Below are 21,226 nucleotides of genomic sequence, written 5' to 3'. Positions count from 1 at the left end.
TCTGAATTAAGTTTATAAAATACTAGGGGCCTGGTGCACGAAATTCGTGCACGGGGGTGGAGGGTGTCCCTCAGCCCAATGTGCACCCTCTCCAATTTGGGAGCCCTCAGGGGATGTCCTACTGATGCCTTAGGCCTTCTCCCCGTGGTTCTCTGCTCTCTACAGACCTGCCTGCTTGACGCCACCGCAGGCCCTGGTGTTTGCTCTCCGTGGGGGCCCTGTAGGGGACTGCTTGCCCCTCACTGCCACGACCAGGGGCAAGCAGGGCCCTGATGTCTGCTCACTTGCAGAGGACTGCTTGTCCCTCACCGCCGCAGTCTGCTGTCTGCTCGCTCGCTGCGGGGGACGTTTCCGCCCCACCACCGGCCGCTTGCGTGTGCGCCAGCTCGGAGTACCTGGGTCCTGGGGATGTTCCTACCCCGCCCCTGGCCACTCGGCGCCTGTGAGTGTAGGCCCAGAGTGGCCGGGGGCATTCCAGGACCCTGGCCGCTCTAGGCCTACGCGCAGCCCTACAGGCTCAAAGTGGCCTGCGTCCCGAGGACGCCTGTCCCCGGGACCCAGGCCGCTTGGTGCCGGCGCATGCACAAGCAGCCACCCCACCCCCAGCTGCTTGGCGCCTGCGTATGCAAATTAACCCGTCATCTTTGTCAGGTTAATTTGCATACTCACTCCTGGTTGGCTGGTGGCTGTCACAAAGTGATGGTCAATTTGCACCTTTCTCTTTTATTAGTGTAGATAACATTTTTGGAATAAAGATCTTCAGTGTTTCTGTTAGGCTAGAATATTAGTATTACCTACTTGAGGAAACTCTGCCTGCACATCGGAAGCCGAGGGTGGGTGTGTGTATGTGTGTGTGACCCGGGCTTTGGAATTTTTAAACAGCAGCCCGGTCATTCTGAGGTGCCTGCAGGGTAGAGAATAAGCTCTAAATAAGCTACTCTGTCTTCTTTTTCCTTAGCTCATTGCATGATGTACTGGACTTTCAGATCTTTCTTCTTACTTGAACTAAAATGTAGCCTGCAGGGACACACAGTCGGGGTTGGAGATTCCTCCTCACATGCTCCAAAGATACAAGAGTGACTGACCTGCCTCAGACTCAGGAATGCTGACCTGGCCATACCATCACCCCTCAGCGGGGGGCCCAGAGGGGTTGTCGGCAGCAGAGGGAGGTCTGGAAGCTCTTGGCTACCAATTCAATACACCTTTTATAGACTCATATGCATAAAACAGAAGTACTAGTACATTCAAACCAAATCTTCATTATGGTAAAACTGTCCGTTATTTTGGATCTATCATTTTGAGTTTCATCCACACTCCTCTCCTTCCTTCAGAGTTGGTCATGTGCTAACTGTGAGCCTTCCCTCAATTTAATTCCAATGCTGAAACACATTACAGAGAGGGAGGCTTCTGCAGAACTTACCTTTTGACTTTCCATGTCCTGCCTTTTGAGCATTTAACATGGCAAGTTTCTTTTGATTTTCGGAAATTTCCATTCCTGTATTTAGAAACAAAGGTAACATGTATTCAAAACAAGTGAAAACATTTTAGATTAAAACTTGCACCATAATCCATATTACCCTGAGATATTCACCATAACCTGAAGCGAAGAACCTTAGTCCTTGAGGAACTAGAAGAGGTCGAAAGACTGGATAAGAGAAGGAAGGAGCCAGGACTGTCGCTAGGACACCGGAAAGACTGAAATGGGGCTGTTGGGAAGGATGCACAGACTACCTGTGCAAACCCAGATGTGTCACATAGGCTCCCTGTTCTCCCCCTAAAGAATAAGGCTCTGGGAGGAAAAGACAAATCAAAGGGCCGCGGGTCTGCTCACTCACTGTGAAAGCGGAGTGAGTTTCAATTGTCTCCTAAACAAAGGTATTTGAGTAATGGGAACTGAATTTTGTACCCCAACTGTAGAGAGCATGAGGAGAGAGGCAAGGACTGAGGCAGAGGAGCCACAGCTGTCGGACTGGCCCTGCCCTGGGGGAGGCCTCCACCTGGTGGAAGGGGACATGGGCTCTGCACTCTGCTGCCTGGGGTCACTCTGCTCCCTATGCCTTGACTCCTCGACATGCTCAACATCTGTCCCTAATGAGTCCTGAGGTCTTCTTCAGGCTCCACACACTGGCCCCCTGGCTTCTACTGCTCTGAGGCCTACTCTGGCCTTGCCTTATTCCCACCCTCCATACCCCGCCTGGTCAATGGCACGATCTCTAGGATCAACCTACAAGCAATGTACTGGGCACCTAGGCTGAGAGAATATACCAGGTAAGGGCCTGGGTCAGTCCCATTTTTGTCCACTCTCACCCAGATCACAGATTTAATGGCTCTAGGAGTGCCACATGCATGCATCCCTTCATCCCTGTATTCATTCATTCATTCATTCATTCATTCATTCATTCATTCCTGTCTCTCTTTCGAGCACCAGCAATAGGGAAGTGCTGAACTGCAGTGGTACATCAGGTCCCTCCTTGCTGCTCCTGCCAAAAGGCAGAACTGAGTATTTAGAATGCTCTTGTAATATGTGGTTCAATCTGAGGAAAAACCAAAACACTCCAACTTACAAATGATTTCAGGGTCTGCACTGGACATGACATGGCAGGTAAGATTAGCATTTTGTGGCTCTCTCATTTTGCATTTGAATATATGTGGTCTTCAACTATCTGAAGAATTCTCGGCATGATGGAGCAATGAGCCTTATTCCAATGAGGCCTGAGAGTCAAAAGCTGCACCAATATATGGAACTGGCTTGGGATCAGCTTTCCTCTCGGAATAAATACAGGATACTTCCACTTAGCGGAAGGGGCCACCTACAGCAGTGAGCTCTGTCATTAGAGGCTGAGGTACAGGCCAGTGCTCAGCTATTAAGAGTGTTTCAGAGGAGATTCCTGCTGATGGTGAGTCAGCCTGGCTAAATTGTAAAGCCCTTTCTACTCTAATACTAGTATATGATCCATCCAACGAAACCTCCTATGGTGAGAGCAACATTTGTGGCCCGAGCCAGTGCTGGTGACACACACCATGGGAGGGTCAAAGGAGCACCTGCTGGTTTTGTTCTGGCTTTCCTCATGGCAGTGGGCGGGGAAGAAGAGGGGGAGAGCCTTCTCCATCCTGCACCACAGCCTTGGGGGTCCGGGCCCAGGAAGGCTGCAGAGAGGAGGATCCAGGGCCCATGGTCCCTGTGGCATCCTGACTTCAACAGTTTGTGCTCAAAACCCTACTGTGCCAGGGAGGCATTGGAGCCCGGCTGAGACTGTGCCCCACCGTAAACACCAGCTGGAGGGTTTGTCCCATAGGCCAGTGAATACCTGGAGGGGAGCAGCAGCTGTGAAGAAGACAGCAATCCTGAGTATGGAGAGGCATGGCCTTCACTGCAGTACAGGGCCTTAAGCCTCGATTTTTTCATTTGTAAAATGTGTACAGCAATAGTATCCACATTTTAAAACTAAATGAGATGCTCTCTGTAAATGTGTAGTAGAGCATCTGGCACGTAAATGTTGCCTGTAGTAATTACATCTGCCACAGCCTGTCTTGTGAGCAAGTTTAGAAATATTTAGAATTTACAAATCCTTTTCTTTTCCTAAGGGTGGGAGTTAACTCTGTGGGAGAGGGCTGGGGAATGAGGTTAGAAAGCAGAGGCCAACGAAACCCGGTGGCACTGAGCGCTGCTTACCCATTTCCCGGTCCTCCTGCACCCGTCTCCTTTCATCTGCACAAGCCTGCAGCCACCTCGCCTTGTCTTCCTGTTTCTTGGCACAAAACAGATGAGCCTCGTCAGTGGTTTTGCTGACGAGCTTGAAGGCGTTTTTCACGCTGAGGTTCCAGTCCTTGTCCCGCCCGTCCTCTAGGTCCACGAGCTCCATGTCATCCATGTCCATGCGGCCCCTGTAATAGAGCATGTCCCTGCGCAGGAGGTCCTTTTTGCAGGACACAAGCTGATGGTCAAACAGAAAGAATGTCCGCTGCTGGCTCTTGCTTTGCTTAGTGATTCTGGTCAGCTCCCCAGAATGGATCAGTTCTGAACTTCGGTCTAAAATGTCCCGTCCCTGGAGGATGAAAACACACTGTGAGACCTTCCAATTCTTACCTCCAGGTGCCGGGAGCCCTGGCCCAGAAGCCTCCTCAGATTTGCAAGGTGCCCGAGGCCCATTCACAGGTAGCCAAGCCTCAGAGGCCATTTGAAACCTCGGTTTATTAGTCTTCTTGCATGTGAAGGCTTTCTTTTTTTCCTACTAAATGGGAAAACGTTACAGGGCCTCTGTTATCTGAAGTGTCTTCCTTATCAGAAAGAGCAGTGAAGAGCCTGCTGGGCTAACGAGTCCGATCAAGGTCTGATATGGCAGCTGACCCAGGCTGATCCTTGGAGAAAGAGGACCACAGGTAGGTTTGGGCAGGTGGGACAAGTTACAGATGCTCTGGCTTTAGTTAGGCCTATGGCAGCTGCCTGGACTAACGCATTTAGGATCTTTGGAAACAAAAGGCCAGGTGGCAATTTACCAGCAAGATAATTGGTAAACTTCTGACAATAAATTATCTCCTCAGTGTCAGAGTCCAAGAACGGAAGGAAAAACACACTTTTATCATATTTAGGTTTGGGTCTAATTCAATGGAACTTTATGGTATTTGGCACGACATTGGCTTTCAATTTTACAAACTGAAGATTTTATTCTCCTTTAATCTCAGTCATACACAACATTGTTTGTAGGCAAAAGCTCTTGACTCCAAAATACCTCTTCTATTTACCTGCCTCAAGCAATTCTGTGCCCTAGATTCTTCGCTTACAAAATAAGAGTTAGACTCGGTGATCTCTGAGGGCCTGTCCAGGTTCCAGAAGTCTATAAGGCCTTGAAATACAAGTAATAGTATTTCTTTCCACCTTTCATCACTATTATCTACTTTAGTTAAAAACCAAACTTCTCAGCCCAAACTTTCACAAGCCTTTGGGAAAGTGAGTTTTGACCAATTAGTGTGATGTAGGATGAATCTTGCGTGTTCTAAAAACACTATGAACAGCACCAATTTATCATTCTTAAGAATGGCCACAGAGCCTAGTGGCTAGCAGCACGGACTCTGACACCAGGCTGCCTGCCTGGGTTTCAATCCAGTTTGGCCACTTCCCAGCTCTGTGGCCATGACAGGCCACTTAACTGTTATGTGCTTTAGCTTCCCCATATGTTAAATGGGTGTGATATTTCCTACTTCATCGGACTGTTGAGAGGATTAAAATGAGTTCATACATAAAAATGGCTTAAACCAGTGCTAGGCATGTGGTAAACAACACAACACAGGTACTTACTATTGTCATCATTCCTGTTTTTAGAAATAAGTGTGTGTGTGTGCGCACGCATGCATGCTGGACCGTTACTACAGGCTGTATTAAGCATTGCATTTGCCCTGTCTTATATAATCCTCACAATAGCCCTACGAGATAGGGAATATTTTCCTCTCCATCTCCTACATGAAAACAGTGATCATGCCCAGGTCACAGGGGATTCACACACAAGCAGGGTGGCTGCACAGTCCATACTCTCACCAACTGCAATTTATATTTTAAATCTTCTCCAGCTGCTTCATGAATCTCACGCTCTAGCAGGAGAGAAGGCAATAAATTAATTACAGACACTCCCCAAAGTGTTTCTTGGTGGAGGTAAAAGGTAAAGTAGTTGACTTCAATTCAATCATTTGCCTCAAAATATATACAGGTATCCCCTGCTTTGTGAAAGTTCTCTTTATACTACTGTACTTTTACTAAAGACCTACATTAGTACCTGTTTTTGCTAATGGAAAGAAATCCAAAGAGAATTTTCATTTTTTCCAAAAAAGGGGAGAAACAATAATAGTGTTCAGTGTTGGCTTTGCAGGGAGCCATTAGAGGCAACGGCACTGGAGTGTCAAGCTTGGCCCCAGGAAGCTCCTTCCCCGGAACCACACCCCGCATCTCAGGTCCAGCGCGAGAGCCCAGCTGCGTCTCTGAGCATCTGTGCAGTGAAAGCTGTGAGCCGGGACCCAGATGTCATGGACAAGCCTTTTCTGGGTTTATTCTGTGCATCTGTTAGCAAGATGTGTCCTAAGGTGTTGGTCTTTGGCTCTGCACCATTTCAGCGTATGAACATTTCATAGGAACGTGCTAATTCCCGACAGCAAGGGAACCCTGTGTACCATTAAGCCATGAGTATAAAGTATCAATCATAGGACATCAAAGTCTATCATTAAACTAGACCAGAGGTAGGGGAGGGTGTGAGTGGTGATGCATGATGTGGTGTGAGGGTGGTATCCACTCACCTCCCAGCCTACGATGGATACTTGCCAACGCGCTATCTTGTCTATACTCTCCAGCTTGCGTTTGCGCTCATTGATCAAACAGGCAACGTTTTTCATGGCCTCGTAGGCTGCCTTTATATTGTTGTAATCACTGAAAAGTGAGAGGTGAATTTTAACCATATGACAGGATACACTCAACAAAATAATACACTCCTTCCCCAAATGTATATGAATAGTCTAGACAACATGGCATTTAAACAGCAGCCATTGCTCCCTTTTTCTTGTTCCTCCATGAATAGGCTATAGTCTGCATAGGTTAAGGGAGCTGACCAACGCAATCCAGAATTCTTTGGAATAAGAATGTTGTCCTCATTTCCTAGAAACTACCATGAATGAAAGTAAATGCCACAAGAAATGTCTTAATCACTGTGACAATGAATGACTTTCATTAATAAAGAAAGGGCAGTCTGTGATTGCTTTGGTTTTGATACAGCAAGTTGGCTACAGAAAGTACTTTAACAATCACTAATCATTTTCAAGAGTAATAATTTGTTCTGACTCCCATCTTCCAAGGTGTTCAGGAAAGGACACCAGAGGACATAGCCACAGAAGGTTGACCTAATGAGTCATGTAAACAATATGCGGCATTTAATACATCAACAGATCTTCATTTCTGGTGCTTTCCATATGCTACAGTCAAATCAAACTAAAATGCTGCCCCTGCAGGCTCCTGCTCCCAGGGCCTCTAAAACTATAGGTAATAAAAGAACTAAAACTGGAGTTCTAATCCGCACACAGGCTAAGAGATGTCCGTTATTGGAAACTTTCGCATCCAAGTTTTGCTCAGCATTAATAACTTGGGAATATGTACATCAATTGTCCAGTGGATGAGCTGAATTTTTTACTTTCTAGCACTTTCCTGTGTCTTACAGGGCAGGCAGAGCCTATGGACTCAGTCGGACTGAATTAGAGTCCTCCTGCAAAGCCCAGAAAAAAGCCTTGGCAGCAGGTTCTATTGTTTATTTACCAAACACAAGGAAATGCAGCTCCCAGGAAGTCCCTGGCCATCTGCCCAGAAGGCAGACCTGCTCTCAGACAGGCGATTCACACAGCAGAGCAGAGGAAGAAGAGAAATGATTCAAGGGGCTGCCAAAATCCTGGAGCACAGCGCCCATAGAGCTCTCCAGCAAGGAAGAAAGCGGCAAGATAATTGTTTTCTTCTGCAAGTTTTCATTTTATTTTATATATACAATTCCAGAAAAAAAAAAAAAACAACAACAACCAAAAAACAGTGTAACTTTAAAAAAAAATTTGTTTTGTTTCTCTTAAGACAAAGAAATGGGCTTTATGTCATTTCCTTTAAAATGATTTAAAAAAACAAAAAAACAGCCCTAACTGGTTTGGCTCAGTGGATAGAGCGTCGGCCTGCAGACTGAAGGGTCCCAGGTTCGATTCCGGTCAAGGGCATGTACCTTGGTTGCGGGCACATCCCCAGTGGGAGGTGTGCAGGAGGCAGCTGATAGATGTTTCTCTCTCATCGATGTTTCTAACTCTCTATCCCTCTCCCTTCCTCTCTGTAAAAAATCAATAAAATATATCTTAAAAAAAATAAAAAATAAAATAAAAAAACAAAAAAACAGACTAAATCTGCAATTTCCTTATAATGAACATTAACTGCTGAAAGGTAATGTGTGAACTTTTGGCCACAGCTTTCCCGTCTTGGAATCTAATCTGCTTGCCTGGGTCTTTCAATATGTCTTTGCTTCTTATTTATTAGTTTCTCATCATGATGCATTTTTATTCTTTTTAAAAATTTTCTTCAAATTTGTAATTCTGTTGACTTTATTTTCTTTCCAAACTTTTCTGACTTTTCCATCAAAAAGAGAAAATACATAGCTCTTTCAATAAACTTCCTTCTCTTAGTTTGGTAGTCCTAACTCTTTTAAATACTCATATCTAGGATTTGTTCAGTGACCAGTGGCAGAGCAGGCAAAGAATGATCTATTCTGAGCACCCTGCAGGGCCAGGCACGGCCCTGGAGAATGTGAATGCTTTCCGAACAATAGTTGTTAAAACCCAAAACAGTTGTGGTTTGCACCAGCAGGTTTCCTCACCATCCTTTCCCCCGACCCCTTCCCACTAAATCCTTCCAGGTTGTCCTCTCCAGGGCTGCGGGTGCAGCGAAAGCTGTGTGCCGGTGACACAGGTGTCATGGACAGGTTTGACTCTGGTCTGGAACAGTAAGCTGTATCCTAAAACCTTGCCTGCAATGGTTGTGTCCCCACTGGCATTTCAGTTCTGCCCTTGTGAGAACATAAGCAATGACCCAACTGCTGCCACCTAAAGGCACCAAACAGGCCAGGCGGGTGTTGCTGTGGTGACATGGTCATGGAAAATGGATGTGCCCATTCCACTACTGAATGGGTGACATTGTACACATAAGCACAGCAAGATTACACCTTATTCTGTGCATGCAGGAAAATGTTGAGTTGCTATTAAGTAAGCAATGGAGAACTGTTGGCTCCCCCAGAGCTTAGGCACAAAGTAAGCCCTAAGGGAAGATGGAGAGTGCAGGCAGCCAATCACGTGAAACCCTGTGCTGGAAGGAGAGGAAATGGGGTGGAAGGAATCTGGAGACAGAGCAGGCACCAGGGCTGGGCCAGAAAGGGCTGAGAGCCAACCAGGACCTCTGTGAAATGTGCCTCCCAAGTGGACCCCACACGCTACCCTAGGCCTTGAGATTCCCTATTTTTTATAGCTCAAATTTTTCTATGTCCTCACCCCTTCTATAGAGTAACATTTTGTTGGCAGTAAATAACACTGCTCTAAGGGTGAGTTAATGGGAAGCAACTAAAGTAGTACAGGAGAGAAAATAAATATTTCTTACACTGTATTCAATTGGTCTATTTCTTTTTAAAAAATTTTATTAACAACTGAGTAGCTACAAAAGAGTATTTATAAAATATATGCCAATGATAGGACCAACAACACAATAAAAATCCCCATGAGCACAGAATACAGTGTAAGAAATACTATTTTATTAAAAATTGATTTAGAGAGAGAGCAGAAGCAGGTGGGGAGGGGTATGGGAAAGGGAAGGAGAGAGAGAGAGAGAGAGAGAGAGAGAGAGAGAGAGAGAAACATCGATTTGTTGTTCTACTTATTTATACATTCATTGGTTGATTCTTGTATGTGTCCTGACTGGGGATTGAATCTGTAACCCTGACATATTGGGACGATGCTCTAACGAACTGAACTACCCAGCCAGGGCCCAAATCTTATTTATTTATTTATTTATTTGCAGACTGTTAAAACCATAAACCATATATATATATGTGTATATATATATCTTTTAAAAAATGTTTTTATTGATTTTAGAGAGAGAGATGAAGGGAGAGGGAGAGAAAAAGAGAGAAACATCAATCAGCTACCTCCTGCACACACCCTACTGGAGACTTAGCCCGCAACCTGGGCATGTACCCTGACTGGGAATTGAACTGGTGACCTTTTGGTGTAAGGGACGGTGCTTGACTAACTAAGCGACACCAGACAGGGCTATTTTTTAATATCTCTAGGAATGGATATTCTGGAGCCTCTGGAGCTTTTGTTAACCCTATTTCAGAAGTAACAAAAGCCTGACACCTGAGCCCTCCGTCACTGCCATTCTGGGAAGCTCGGGAGAGCTGAAGGCCTCAGCATGTGGTGGAGAGATGGGCGTTGCCCGGTGGCCTCTCTCACCTGTGCTCCTGCGTGGTGTACTTGAGCAGCTCGGCCAGCTGCAGGGGGTACTTGCAGATCTTCTGCACGGGTGTGAGCAGGAAGCCGTCAATGGCGATGTCGATCATCTGCTGCAGCAGGCGGCAGGCCTCGAAGAAGTGCCGGTACCTGCTCTGCTTCATCAGGCTGGACAGCTCCACGCAGGCCCCCGGGTGGTTGTTACAGTATTCGGAATAGATAGCGAAGCCCTCTTGCTGGGAAGGGGAAAGCACAGCGTCATCAGGCTATGGGGGGCTGTGGGCTGAGACAAGGACAATCCTGTGTGAGGGGGCATCCCTGGGAGGAGGGAGAGGGTGCCCCAAGTCCTTCTGCAGCGTTTTTCCCACCTGGGCAAGAAGCCCAAATCTTCTCTGTGGTAAGGGGCCATTTGCAGACTCTCCAGAGGGTTCGTATCTCTTAGGAGTGCAGGGAGAGGCTGCTCGAGGACTCAGAGCCCTGGTCCCCTTCCAGGCAGCCTCCCACAGACCCTGAAAGGGTGAGTCATAGGTGCACTGGGCTTCCTCAGAGGACAGCGCCCTCTACTGTCACCCTCCTCACCCCAGCTCTGATCTAAGAGAAGATGCTGTTCTTACGCCCAACTAGCTCCCTCCTCGTCCTCTTTACTTTCCCTTTAAACTCCTTGACCAAGAGGTGAGGATTCAAAGCTACCGCTTTCTCACTGCGATATCCCACCACTTGGCTCCCACACACGTTGCCCACCCACCTCCAAGGCAAGCCCTGCGCTCACTTCCTTTCTCCCTGGGTCACTTCCAGGCTGCAGCCATCCTGCCGGCTTCTCCATGATGCCTTCTCCAGGACTCTGCAGAGCCACTTGGCACCCCTCCACTTTCCCTCCCTGAACACTTCCAGGAGCAGGCTTGCTGGCTCGGTTCTCGGGCCTCTGCTTCCCACTCCAGGAGTCTCCTCACCACTGCCAGGCTTCACAGTCACAAACATCGACCTGCCCAGAGCAGGTTCCTTTCTGGCCATCTCCACTCCAACGTTTATCTACAGCCGTGCTCAAACTCAACACCCACAACCAAACTCCTGCTGCCCTACAAGGCAGGCTTTCCTAACCCACCTGTTAATTCTTTCAGACTCAAAACCCTGCGAGTGGTTCTGACTGCTGCTTTTCTTTGTTACCTATGACCAGTCTTGTCAGTTTGTCCTCAATGAGTCTGTCTCTGTGTTTCCACTGCCATCACCTTGCCTAGGCCCAGAAGCAGCAACCACTCTGCTCCTCAGCTGAACTCTCCTGTCTCCAGGCGAGGTCCACCCACTGGGGTTTCGTCCCGCTCAGGCGCTGCCGCCTCTGCAGCCTGCCCTTCGGTGACTCAAAGCTTCTCTTAACCTCCATGGACCTTCTACTCTGGCCAAACAGGTCTTTTACAAAGTCCCAGACAGGCCCAGTGCTCTCATGGGCTCGACTTCCCACGTGCATTCCCCCCACAGCATTATTTTCAGCTATTTGAAAGCAACCACCTGGGGGACCTGCTCCATACCACTGCCTCTACGAAGCTACTGGCCCCGCACCCAGCCTGTGCTGCAAGCAGGTGGTGGTGGTTGTCATTGCTGTTGTTATTACTATTGCTGGGCCCTGGCCATTTTGGCTGGGAACAGAATCTTCTTCCTCTGAAATCTTTTGGTATTAAATAGTGGCAGTCAATCATCAGTTATATGATCAGCTGTGCCATCATCACAAGACTGACCTGAGCATTTACACTGGTCACAAGCCTGGGCCCCAGAGCCACAGGCCTCAGTCTGTCTTCCCACCTGCCATTTACTAATGTGTGACCCTGGGTCAGTTACCCTATGGGCTTCCGATTCCTCATCTGTAAAATGAGGACAATAATATACCTACCTCACAGCAGTGTAAGAGCTAATATAAGAAGATCCTGAAAACAGTGCTTAGCATATAATAGACAATTAATAGGTCTTATTAAAAATTAACCAAAAGGCATAAAAGTGGGAAGATTTTTTAAAAATGGACTTAGTATATTTAGCTAAAGATTAACCATATAAACTAATCAACTTACTTTACAAGTGACATCTCCATTCCATGGGACATTAATCTTGCAAACAAAGAAACAAAAAGGACTCCTATTTTTAATGAAGAAACATTGCAAAATTATTTAACCAGATGTTATTAATAAAGAAGTAACAGGTGACATACATGTTGAAGAAAGCAGGATCCTATTTCACTTAAATGAGGCTCCTCTTTATTGTACTGTTTCTCAAGGTCTTTCAGGAACTTTCTTTGGAATTTATAAATATCTTCAATGTTTCCAAAAATGGTGGCTAGCTGTGCAACAGTGAACATTCCCGTGTGCTTGCGACACTGTCGAATATAGCCCTGCAAAAGGGAACATACGCTTTTAAAAACGAATTTGGACGTTCATAGAAATTATTTCTTTGAATAATACAGTATTTTGCATCCAAAGCCATTGTCTTGGAGCAGATTTTAATTACAGGAAATTACTTTAACATCTATGGGTCTCTGTTAGGAGAATCCTACTTCCATGACTACAATGTGCCATGTTTTAAAAACAAAAGGAAAGAGAAAAGATGTATGTGGCTGGATTTATCATTCAAGAAGCCATATCCAGTTTCTACATTATATTCATGAAACAAGTTGCTCCGTTTCAAATACTAGCTCAGAAATTGGCCTTGTTATATTTTTTCTAAACTCTTCAGATAATCATTCTCCTATTGCTGATTCTATTTCACAGCCAAGAAGACTTGTTAGAAACTACTAATTATGCACCTTGTTTGTACTACAGCTTAGGTAGGAGTTAGTGAGGTAGGAAGGAAAGGCCATAGATATATGTAATAATTATTCCCAAATTAACATCATGTAATTACAGGCTACTCTATGGTAAAATCCTACCACGGACTAGTTGGAATGAATTTTAACAGAAAGACAATGTAAAGGTTCAGGGTACAGGCTCTGGGCAGACTGCCTGGTTTAAGTCCCAACCGCACCACTTAACTTTTCCACGCCCCAGTTTCCTCACTGTACACGGGCTAAGACCGAGTAAGAGTGTTGTGACAGTAAAATGAGTTAACCCAGGTAGAGAGGGGTGGCACATAGTCAATGCTCAACAATTATGAGCAATTACTTTCATCTTCATAGAATGTCACTTTAAAGAAACTCCCTTAGCCATGTATCCCTACTGAACAGGGCGGCACAAACAAACAAAACATTGGTATATCTGCATCTGGCCAGTTAATCTAGTTACAAATGTGCAGCTGTCTCACTTCAGCTTGTCTTCAGGGATGAACGTCCCAGCCGAATTAAGAGTGCAGAGGTCAGCACTCGCAGCAGGACAGTCTGGTATAATGCTCACACAAAACCCACAAAAACAAAAAATGCCACAGGAGGAATAAAATGTATCATGCAGCAGAACTATCATGATGCTATGGAATATAGCTTTGGCTATCACTAGTGCATTGTTTTTCTACATCTAAATGACTCAATCTCGCCTGTGAGACAGTGTTAGAGGCAGTGGGCTGTACAATGCCAAACCTTTGAATCTTTGTCAAGTTAAGTGGGGTTCACTGACAGGTGTTGCCTTCTCTGACAGGCACTTGCTCTGAATAGTCTCAGGGTTCGGTGTTGAAAGAGACAGTGGCGAAGGGGCCCAAAAGAGACCTGGCTGCAACAGCCAGGCGGGTGGCCATGACGCTCACCACTGATGCTCCCCGAGGTAGATGCATATGTAATGAGTGAGCAGTGTGTTCAGGAGCCAGAGGTGCATAGGAGGGTGTGACTGGGAACAGAAGAGAGTCAGGCGGGCATATCATAGTCATGTGACCATCTCAGTGAGACCACATGTCTGGCGCCCTACCTCACAGATGTCCTTGAGGTGCTTAATGTACACCCGCTCGGTGTTCATGATCTCCTGGATGACGTTGGTCCGCATCTGCTGCTTGCTCTCAGCGTGTTTGTGGCGGGTCTTGCCAGCATCCTCCTGCTGCTCCTCGCCCTGCGTGCTGCTGGAATTCTCCGACAGCTCTTCCTGATTGACACGCAACTGCACACACACAGGGATGGGGGGTTGGGAGAGGTGGTACCGGCACAGGCAGGGGTCCCCCATGGCTTCTGACCCTCGCCTGTCTTATGTATTGGCAGAGCTGCATGGAACCAGTGGCTCAAAACACAGCAGCAGTGCCAAACAACTAGTTACTATGGTTAAAAGTTTTCCTTTGACCCAGTTGAATTTCTAGGTTTGATTGAAACAATTATAAAAAACTGAATCTGTACAAAGAGTGAGTTCAGCCTGAACCATTCTATCTGCCGCTCCTCAGAGACAAGTGTGAGGGGTGAGAGGGCCAACACCTACCCTGACAAAGCTTGCCGGGAACCAGGCTTCCTTCTCCTCACTCCGGCCCCACCACCAGTCCTTGTTAGAGGCTTCCAGAACCTGGATGACATCTCCTGCCTTGAAGCCCAGTTCCTGGTCATCCATGGTCACGTGGTCCCACAGGGCTTCTGCACAGACCACACTGCCATCACTGATCAGCTGAAATGGAAACACGCAGGCGTGCTTAGTGCGAAAGTCAGGTGGACAGAATGGGCGGGCGGGGGGTCTGTGTGATGTCTCAGGGTGAGATGCACATCTCCTAGTTCTCATTTGTATACGCCAATGGCTTTGGGTCAGTACTTACTGATTGTTACACAAAATGAACGAAGAAAAACATATTAGGGAAAAGAGAATTAGGTGAGCCTCTCTCACATGATCTTAAAGCCCAAATCCACTTTTTAAAAAAAGTATAAATAGCTCACTTATCTGTAGATCAGTTAACTAACAAATCTGAATATCTTGAATATACACGGAGAAATGCTTTCTGAGCTGCCAAGCACGATGTCGCCGAGTGGAGCCTCTGAAGGTCACACACACGGGGCTTAGCTGCAAGACCCTCAGCTTCACTCAGAACTCAGCATTCAAACTTCACTCACAATTTGAAAACACTTTATAGTTTACTGCAACCAAAGAGAACACAGAATGATCTCTAGATAGCCTACAGTTCATAATAAAAGTAAAGAACAGACGCAGCTCATGTGAGTCCAGTGCAGGGGCAGAGGACGACATCCGCTTGTCTCCCGGGGCACCCTCACAGCCTACTCACTGAGGCGTCAAGAACTCCAAAGCTAGCGGTGCCTTCTAGAAAGATTGCTTTGAAAAAGGCTAAAGATGCAGACTGGTAGAAAGAATACCAGATTCGCAGTGAGAAATATGTGGCTCATGCCAGCTCTGCCATTTACCAGCAAGTAATTTAGCCTCTTACTTTCAGAGTGTTTATTATGATATGGATGGTAACTGTAACATTTACCTCTTAGATCAGCTGTGAGATTTATGATAAAGGGAGAGCTTGTCAGAATGAATGGCTGCCCAAGCTAATGACTGCTGCTCTTATCACATAAAGGGAGGAACTTCATGACATAAATTGTCCTTGGAAATGCCAGAAACTGTTTGTCTAGTCGAAGTTCTAGGTTTTAGAACATGCAATAAGAAATAATCAGCCCTAACCGGTTTGGCTCAGTGGATAGCGTCGGCCTGCAGACTGAAGGGTCCCAGGTTCAATTCCGGTCAAGGGCATGTACCTTGGTTGTGGGCACATCCCCAGTAGGGGGTGTGCAGGAGGTAGCTGATTGATGTTTCTCTCTCATTGATGTTTCTAACTCTCTATCCCTCTCATGTCCTCTCTATAAAAAAATCAATAAAATATATATTTAAAAAAATAATCAGAGAGCAAAGTCTGAAGTGATGCTGGCCCTGGTATCGGGTGTCCACCACTGGTCATGTGTGGGATCCCAGTACCTCGTTGATGGCCAGCTGCTCCCCGCCTGGCTGCAGGTATCTGGGGTTGGCCTGACAGAGGTCTTCATAGCTGTAGTCCTCCTCGCTGCCGTTGTCATCCACTAAGGCACAGGACTCAGTACCGCCATCTGAAGAAACTTAAAAAAAAGTGATGGCATGGTTTAAAAGACACAGCTAACGAACATTTTTAAATGACAAAATCATTAGAAAGTTTCTACTGATCTATTTAATCCAGAAGTAGCAGTTGATGCTAAAAAGGGCTGGGTTTAAGCGACACATTAGGTAGGAAGGGGAACAATTCAGAGAACATTGCCAATGTTAACATAGTGTTATTTCATGAGCTAGGATACTGCGTGAACTAGCTGTGATTTAGTTGGAAATTTGTGCTGGAAATATAGATAGTGTTTCTAAGCAACATGTTGATAAAGCTGGAGAAGTAAAAGAAATGAAAAATATAATCATTTTTTTAAAAAAGCATTTTGTTTCCATTTTTTACCTGTAAGGCAGTAGTAGCACTACTAAAATCGAATGGTCCCGGTAGTATCATTAAGTGAAAACATGTAGCCATTTTTAGTAGTTTTTCACATGGGAACTCACACTATCAGCATTGGGAATTTACCAAAAAAAGAGAAAGACCTTTTAACGATGGGTATAATGTTTTAGATTAATCACCTTGGTATTCAGATTTTCTTTCTTGGGACAATGGCCTATTCTCGCCAAGGCTAACCTGTCATCAAGCAAAGGGAGTTTAAACAATAATAGAACATCCTGGTGAAGAGGACAGGAAAGGTTTCATGGGACGAAACGTGGCCAGATCCGATGCAATAGCAGCACAGCTAACAAGAGAGGAGCCGGAAGAGCAAGCTGGGAGCACACTGCCTGTCGGCTGTGAGAGCCAGTGCTGGCCATGGGCTGCTCTTTCAGGCTGAGTATGGGAGTGGAGGGTTTAGAGTCACAGGGCTGGGTTTGAACTCTGGCCCTGCCCCTCTGCAGGCAGGCGGCCCTAACCAAGCAATTTAATCTCTCTGAGCTTTACATTCTGTTGTAAAAAGTATTTTCTTTCTTTTTAGAGAATCAAGTGAGATTATGTGTGTCAAGCTCCCAGCAAATTCATTAAAGAGAGTTATTGTGGTGATGGCAGCAAGCGTGGCAGCAGCAGGGCTGGTGGGGCAGAGGCCGGATCCGAAATGGCCATGGGAAATAAAACTCAGAACACGGTGGACAGGTTGAGCAGTGGGAGGGAGCTGTCTGCCCTTGTTTTCATCAAGGACTTACGATTCTGAATTTCTAATATCAGGGACAGGTCTACTTTCAAAACAGAACAACTTTCTTTAAAAATAATTATTTTTAAAATCCTCACCCGAGGATATGTTCTTATTGATTTAAGAGAGAGAGGAAGGGAGAGAAACATCAACTGGCTACCTCATGTAGGCACCTCACAGGGAATTAAACCCACAATATAGTATGTGCCCTGACTGGAAGTCCAACCTGTGACTTTTCGGTATATGGGATGATGCTCCAACCAACTGAGCTACATCGGCCAGGGTAGAACAACTTCCTTTTTTTTAATGGCATCTTTTCTATTATTTATTTTGTACTAAGCCTTCAAAATTTGATGGGCATTTTACATTTGCAGCCCAGCCCAGCCCATCTGGACCGGCCACATTTCAGGTGCTCTGCACGCGCGGCCAGCCCTGCCCATGCCCCGAGCTCTGCGTCCCAGGCCCTCACAGCTTTCCTCCCTTCCCATCACTTCAGCTATGCTATTGTGAACAACTTTTTTAAAGCAATACGCTTTGTAAACAGAGACTAGAATTCTCACTAGAATGCTTACTGGAATTCTTACAACAAATTGAAAAAGAATTGCAACAATGGAGGGTAATAAACATGAAAACAAGCTCTATGAATGTATTTTTAGCACTGGATTGTTAAGTTTCTTCGCTGGGGACAGAAAGGACAAACGATGATGTTGAGAGACATGCGTAGCACACTAAGTGCAATGGAGGGAAGGAAGACGGCCAGTGCAGTCCACAAGCTGGACCCATTCTTTCCAAGTGCCCGGCCTCTGGGCCCACGCTCTGGACAGAACACTTCTTGGCAATGCCCAAGCCAGGTGTCTACTAGGGCCCAAGCCTTACATGTGCTTTTGCACAGCCTGGGGTGCTCCTCTGCACCTGGACACCCCACACCCCAGCTGCAGTCACTCCCCTTCAGAGCTGCTCCCCAGTCCTTCCTTCTGCAGCAGCACCTACATGGTGAAGCATAGCCTACCATTTGCATGTCTGTTTACAGTGAGGACGGTCTGGATATTGGGCAGTCAGTGAATCTTGGATGTGCTGATGAGTAAGCAGCTGAGTTGGAGGACAGGGGGGTGCTGGGCTCGGACCACATGGTGCCTGGCACCCTCCTGCACCCCACTAGCTCCTCCCTGCTCCCAGCCTGTCTCACTCAGGAAAGACCAGGGCCTGTGTCTGAGAGGTAAAAGTGAAAGTGAGCTGCCTCAGGGAGGAAGAAATTGCAGTGAACAAATGTTCCTGAACTTGACCACAAAGCCAAGAAGCAGATGAAAGCTCTCCAGACACCTGGCACTGCCTTCTAGACGCCAGCTTGCTTGCTGACGCACTGAGAGAGGCAGCACCTGGCCCCTGGCACTGCTAATGGGCCAGGTGAGGGGACTGCAGGCAGGTGGGCAGCAGAGTCAGCTGTGTGCACATAACAGAGCCAGCTGTGTGTGTGCACATGTCCGTCCCTGATAGGGGCTGATGCACATGCCAGGACGCTCTCTCTCAGGGGGCTTCCCTCAGGAGTACAGAGCTGGTGGTGCTCCTATTGCCAGTGCTGGAGGTTTGGGTAGAAATCTGGGGAGAAATTTAGGCCGCCCTGTCTGAGAAGGGCGTGTGAGCCTGGACAAGGCACGGTGCCTTCTACCTCCTATGCTGTGGTGGGTGCTTGCCGGCAGAGAACACAGGGCCACCTGGTCTAGTGCACTTTCCTGGTGTGTGTTTGGGTGAGGGTGGGAGAAGGTGTTGAAGAAGCAAATTATAAAGTTTTTCGAAGACAAACAAGTCTGTCTTAGACTACAGAGGAGAGAACACTAAAGCTGAGTCTTCTCTACCCGGAGTCCTTGGAGCAGCAGCCCAGACTATCATCCTACAATGAGGCTGGTCGACAACAGAAATGTCCCAATGATCCCGGGCAAGGAGGGTACACATAAACCCCTGGGCTGTATGGGGCCCAGAGTGGCAGGAACCCCCAGCTTTAGCAAGTGCTGATCTATACACAGCCTGGCTCCAACAGCATGGCTCCTCATGACATGTCAGCTGCAGCTGGCCCAAAGAAGTAAAGCTCAGAAAAATGAAGGCATCTGGGCCTCTTACCCACAGCAAAGCCCTGAAAATGACACTTTCTCCCTCAGAGACCCATTGAACAATGTTTTCCTAAGGAGACTTCCTTATCATTGGATCTGGCTATTGCTGTGATAATAAGTAAAGGAGAATAAAAGCCAGCAGTGATAATGTACAAATCCACAATTTACAAGTTTAATGAAAAAAGGATACCACTGAAAAACAGGCTAAACCTTTACAGGAGGTACTGGAATAAAGTTCTTTGGAAACAGATTTGGACTTCATATATTGAATGATCTCTGAGTTGCTATTATAAACACTTAGAAAAATGGCTCGGGCTGAGGTACTTCCTAAGATTACAACAGTGAATGTTTCAACACAGATTAGTAATCTGCTGAACACTGAAGAAACTGGAGGGTTCTCGGGGAAGGCTGGTGGGGCAGGAGGCCCAGGGTGGGAGAGATGCGATGTGCACAAGGGAAAGGCTATGGAATTTTGACTGAATACCTGGGAAGCCATCCTAGCTTTATGAACTTTGCAGCAAAATGACCTTGGGCAAGTCATTTATCCTTTTCCAACCTCACTTTTCCCATCTGTAAAATGGAAAAGTTTAAATTTTATCTCTTTAGAGGTCCTTCTTTTTCTTCTGCCTTTCACATCCCAGGTCCAACTCATCAGCAAATCCTGACTCTCCCTTCAGAATGTGTCCAGAATCCAGCCACTTCTCACCACTCTCCCACTACTCAAGCCTCATTCACCTCAAGTTGGGTCACCCCAGCAATGCCTTACTGTTCTCCCTGCTGCTGCCCCTGTTCCCATACCATAATTCTCATCAAAGCAGCCAGAATGATCATGCTAATCCATTCAGAAGTTGGACCATTCACTCCATCTCCCACCACTCTCACTCAGCTCTGGCCCTGACGGCTGCCTGCTTCACACAACAGGCACCCTCTGCCAGGGCCTCCTGTTCCCTGCACCCAACACCCTCTCCCAAGCATACAAACGCTCAGCAAGTCCTTCCCTGATCATCACATTTAAAACTGCAATTCTCAACCCCACCCACTCCTCTTTCCTGGTTTATTTTTCTCCATTGCATTGATCACCATCTAATATATTGTGTTCGTTGTCTGTCTCCCCCAACTAAATGTAAACTACATAAAGATAGTGATTTTTGTCTGCTTTGTTTTTTTTTTTTTGTTTTTTTTTTATCTTCACCAGAGGCTAAGCTTTAATTGTTTTAGAGAGGAAGGGAGAAAAAGAAATATTGATTGGCTGCCTCCTGCACATACCCAGACGGGGATCAAACCCTCACCTTAGATATGTGTCCTGACTGGGAATCGAACCTGCAACCTTTTGGTGCTTTGGGTATATGAGATCATGTCCCCATCAACTGAGCCACCTGGCCAGGGTTGTCTGCTTTGTTCTTAATTGTACTCCTAATGCCAAAACCACTGCCTGGCACACACCAGTACAGTAAGTGTTTATTGGATAGATGGCCAGATGGAAAAACAGCATATGAACTAATAGCAGTGCTTTGTGGTCAAACTAACCTGGCTTCAAATAATCATGCTGCACAAATTCTTTTTACATTTTTTTATTTTTTTTTTATTTTTTGTAGTCTGAGTCCTTTGTCAAGTTCCTTTCTCAGGTTTTTAACCTGTCGAATGTGGATAATAATGTCCACCTCACAGGGTCATTTGTAAATTCTCAATTAGTAATTGTTATTTGTTTGTTGTGAGCGACAAATGAAATGATTCTATATAATAACAGAGGAATATGCAAATTGTCCGTTACTCTGTAACGTCATGACCGATTGCGGGGAGGCTGCCTGCGCGTGCGCGGCGTTGCTCCGGAGACCGGGCGGAAGCAGGGAGGTGCCTGGAGGGGGGCAGGACCATCCTGTGGCAGGGAGGGTGGGGGTGAGAGCCCGTAGCACCCCCCTCACCAGTCCTTCACCACCCACCGCTCGCTCTCAAGAGTGCACCACCGCATACCTGCCAGGGGAAGGAGCACAGTGCAGCAGGCGGGAGGCTTCCACACTCT

General features: G+C 46.5%; 1 protein-coding gene across 3 annotated transcripts in view; it reads right to left on the bottom strand.

Annotated features, from left to right (window-relative positions):
* SPATA13 (spermatogenesis associated 13) overlaps positions 1–21,226 on the bottom strand; it is a 160,960-nt gene that overhangs the window by 2,703 nt on the left and 137,031 nt on the right. For all 3 annotated transcript variants that reach the window (XM_080662348.1, XM_080662349.1, XM_080662350.1), the window contains 8 exons: positions 15,840–15,976; positions 14,361–14,540; positions 13,866–14,051; positions 12,191–12,370; positions 10,000–10,232; positions 6,283–6,412; positions 3,674–4,046; positions 1,421–1,495 (listed from right to left, as the gene is read on the bottom strand). In XM_080662348.1, coding sequence (XP_080518474.1) covers positions 1,421–1,495; positions 3,674–4,046; positions 6,283–6,412; positions 10,000–10,232; positions 12,191–12,370; positions 13,866–14,051; positions 14,361–14,540; positions 15,840–15,976 — 1,494 coding nt within the window. The remainder of the gene's footprint in view (positions 1–1,420; positions 1,496–3,673; positions 4,047–6,282; positions 6,413–9,999; positions 10,233–12,190; positions 12,371–13,865; positions 14,052–14,360; positions 14,541–15,839; positions 15,977–21,226) is intronic.

The sequence above is a fragment of the Plecotus auritus genome (assembly GCF_963455305.1).
Source record: "Plecotus auritus genome assembly, chromosome: 3".
Lineage (NCBI taxonomy): Eukaryota > Metazoa > Chordata > Mammalia > Chiroptera > Vespertilionidae > Plecotus > Plecotus auritus.
This window is presented reverse-complemented; position numbering and strand designations above follow the sequence as displayed.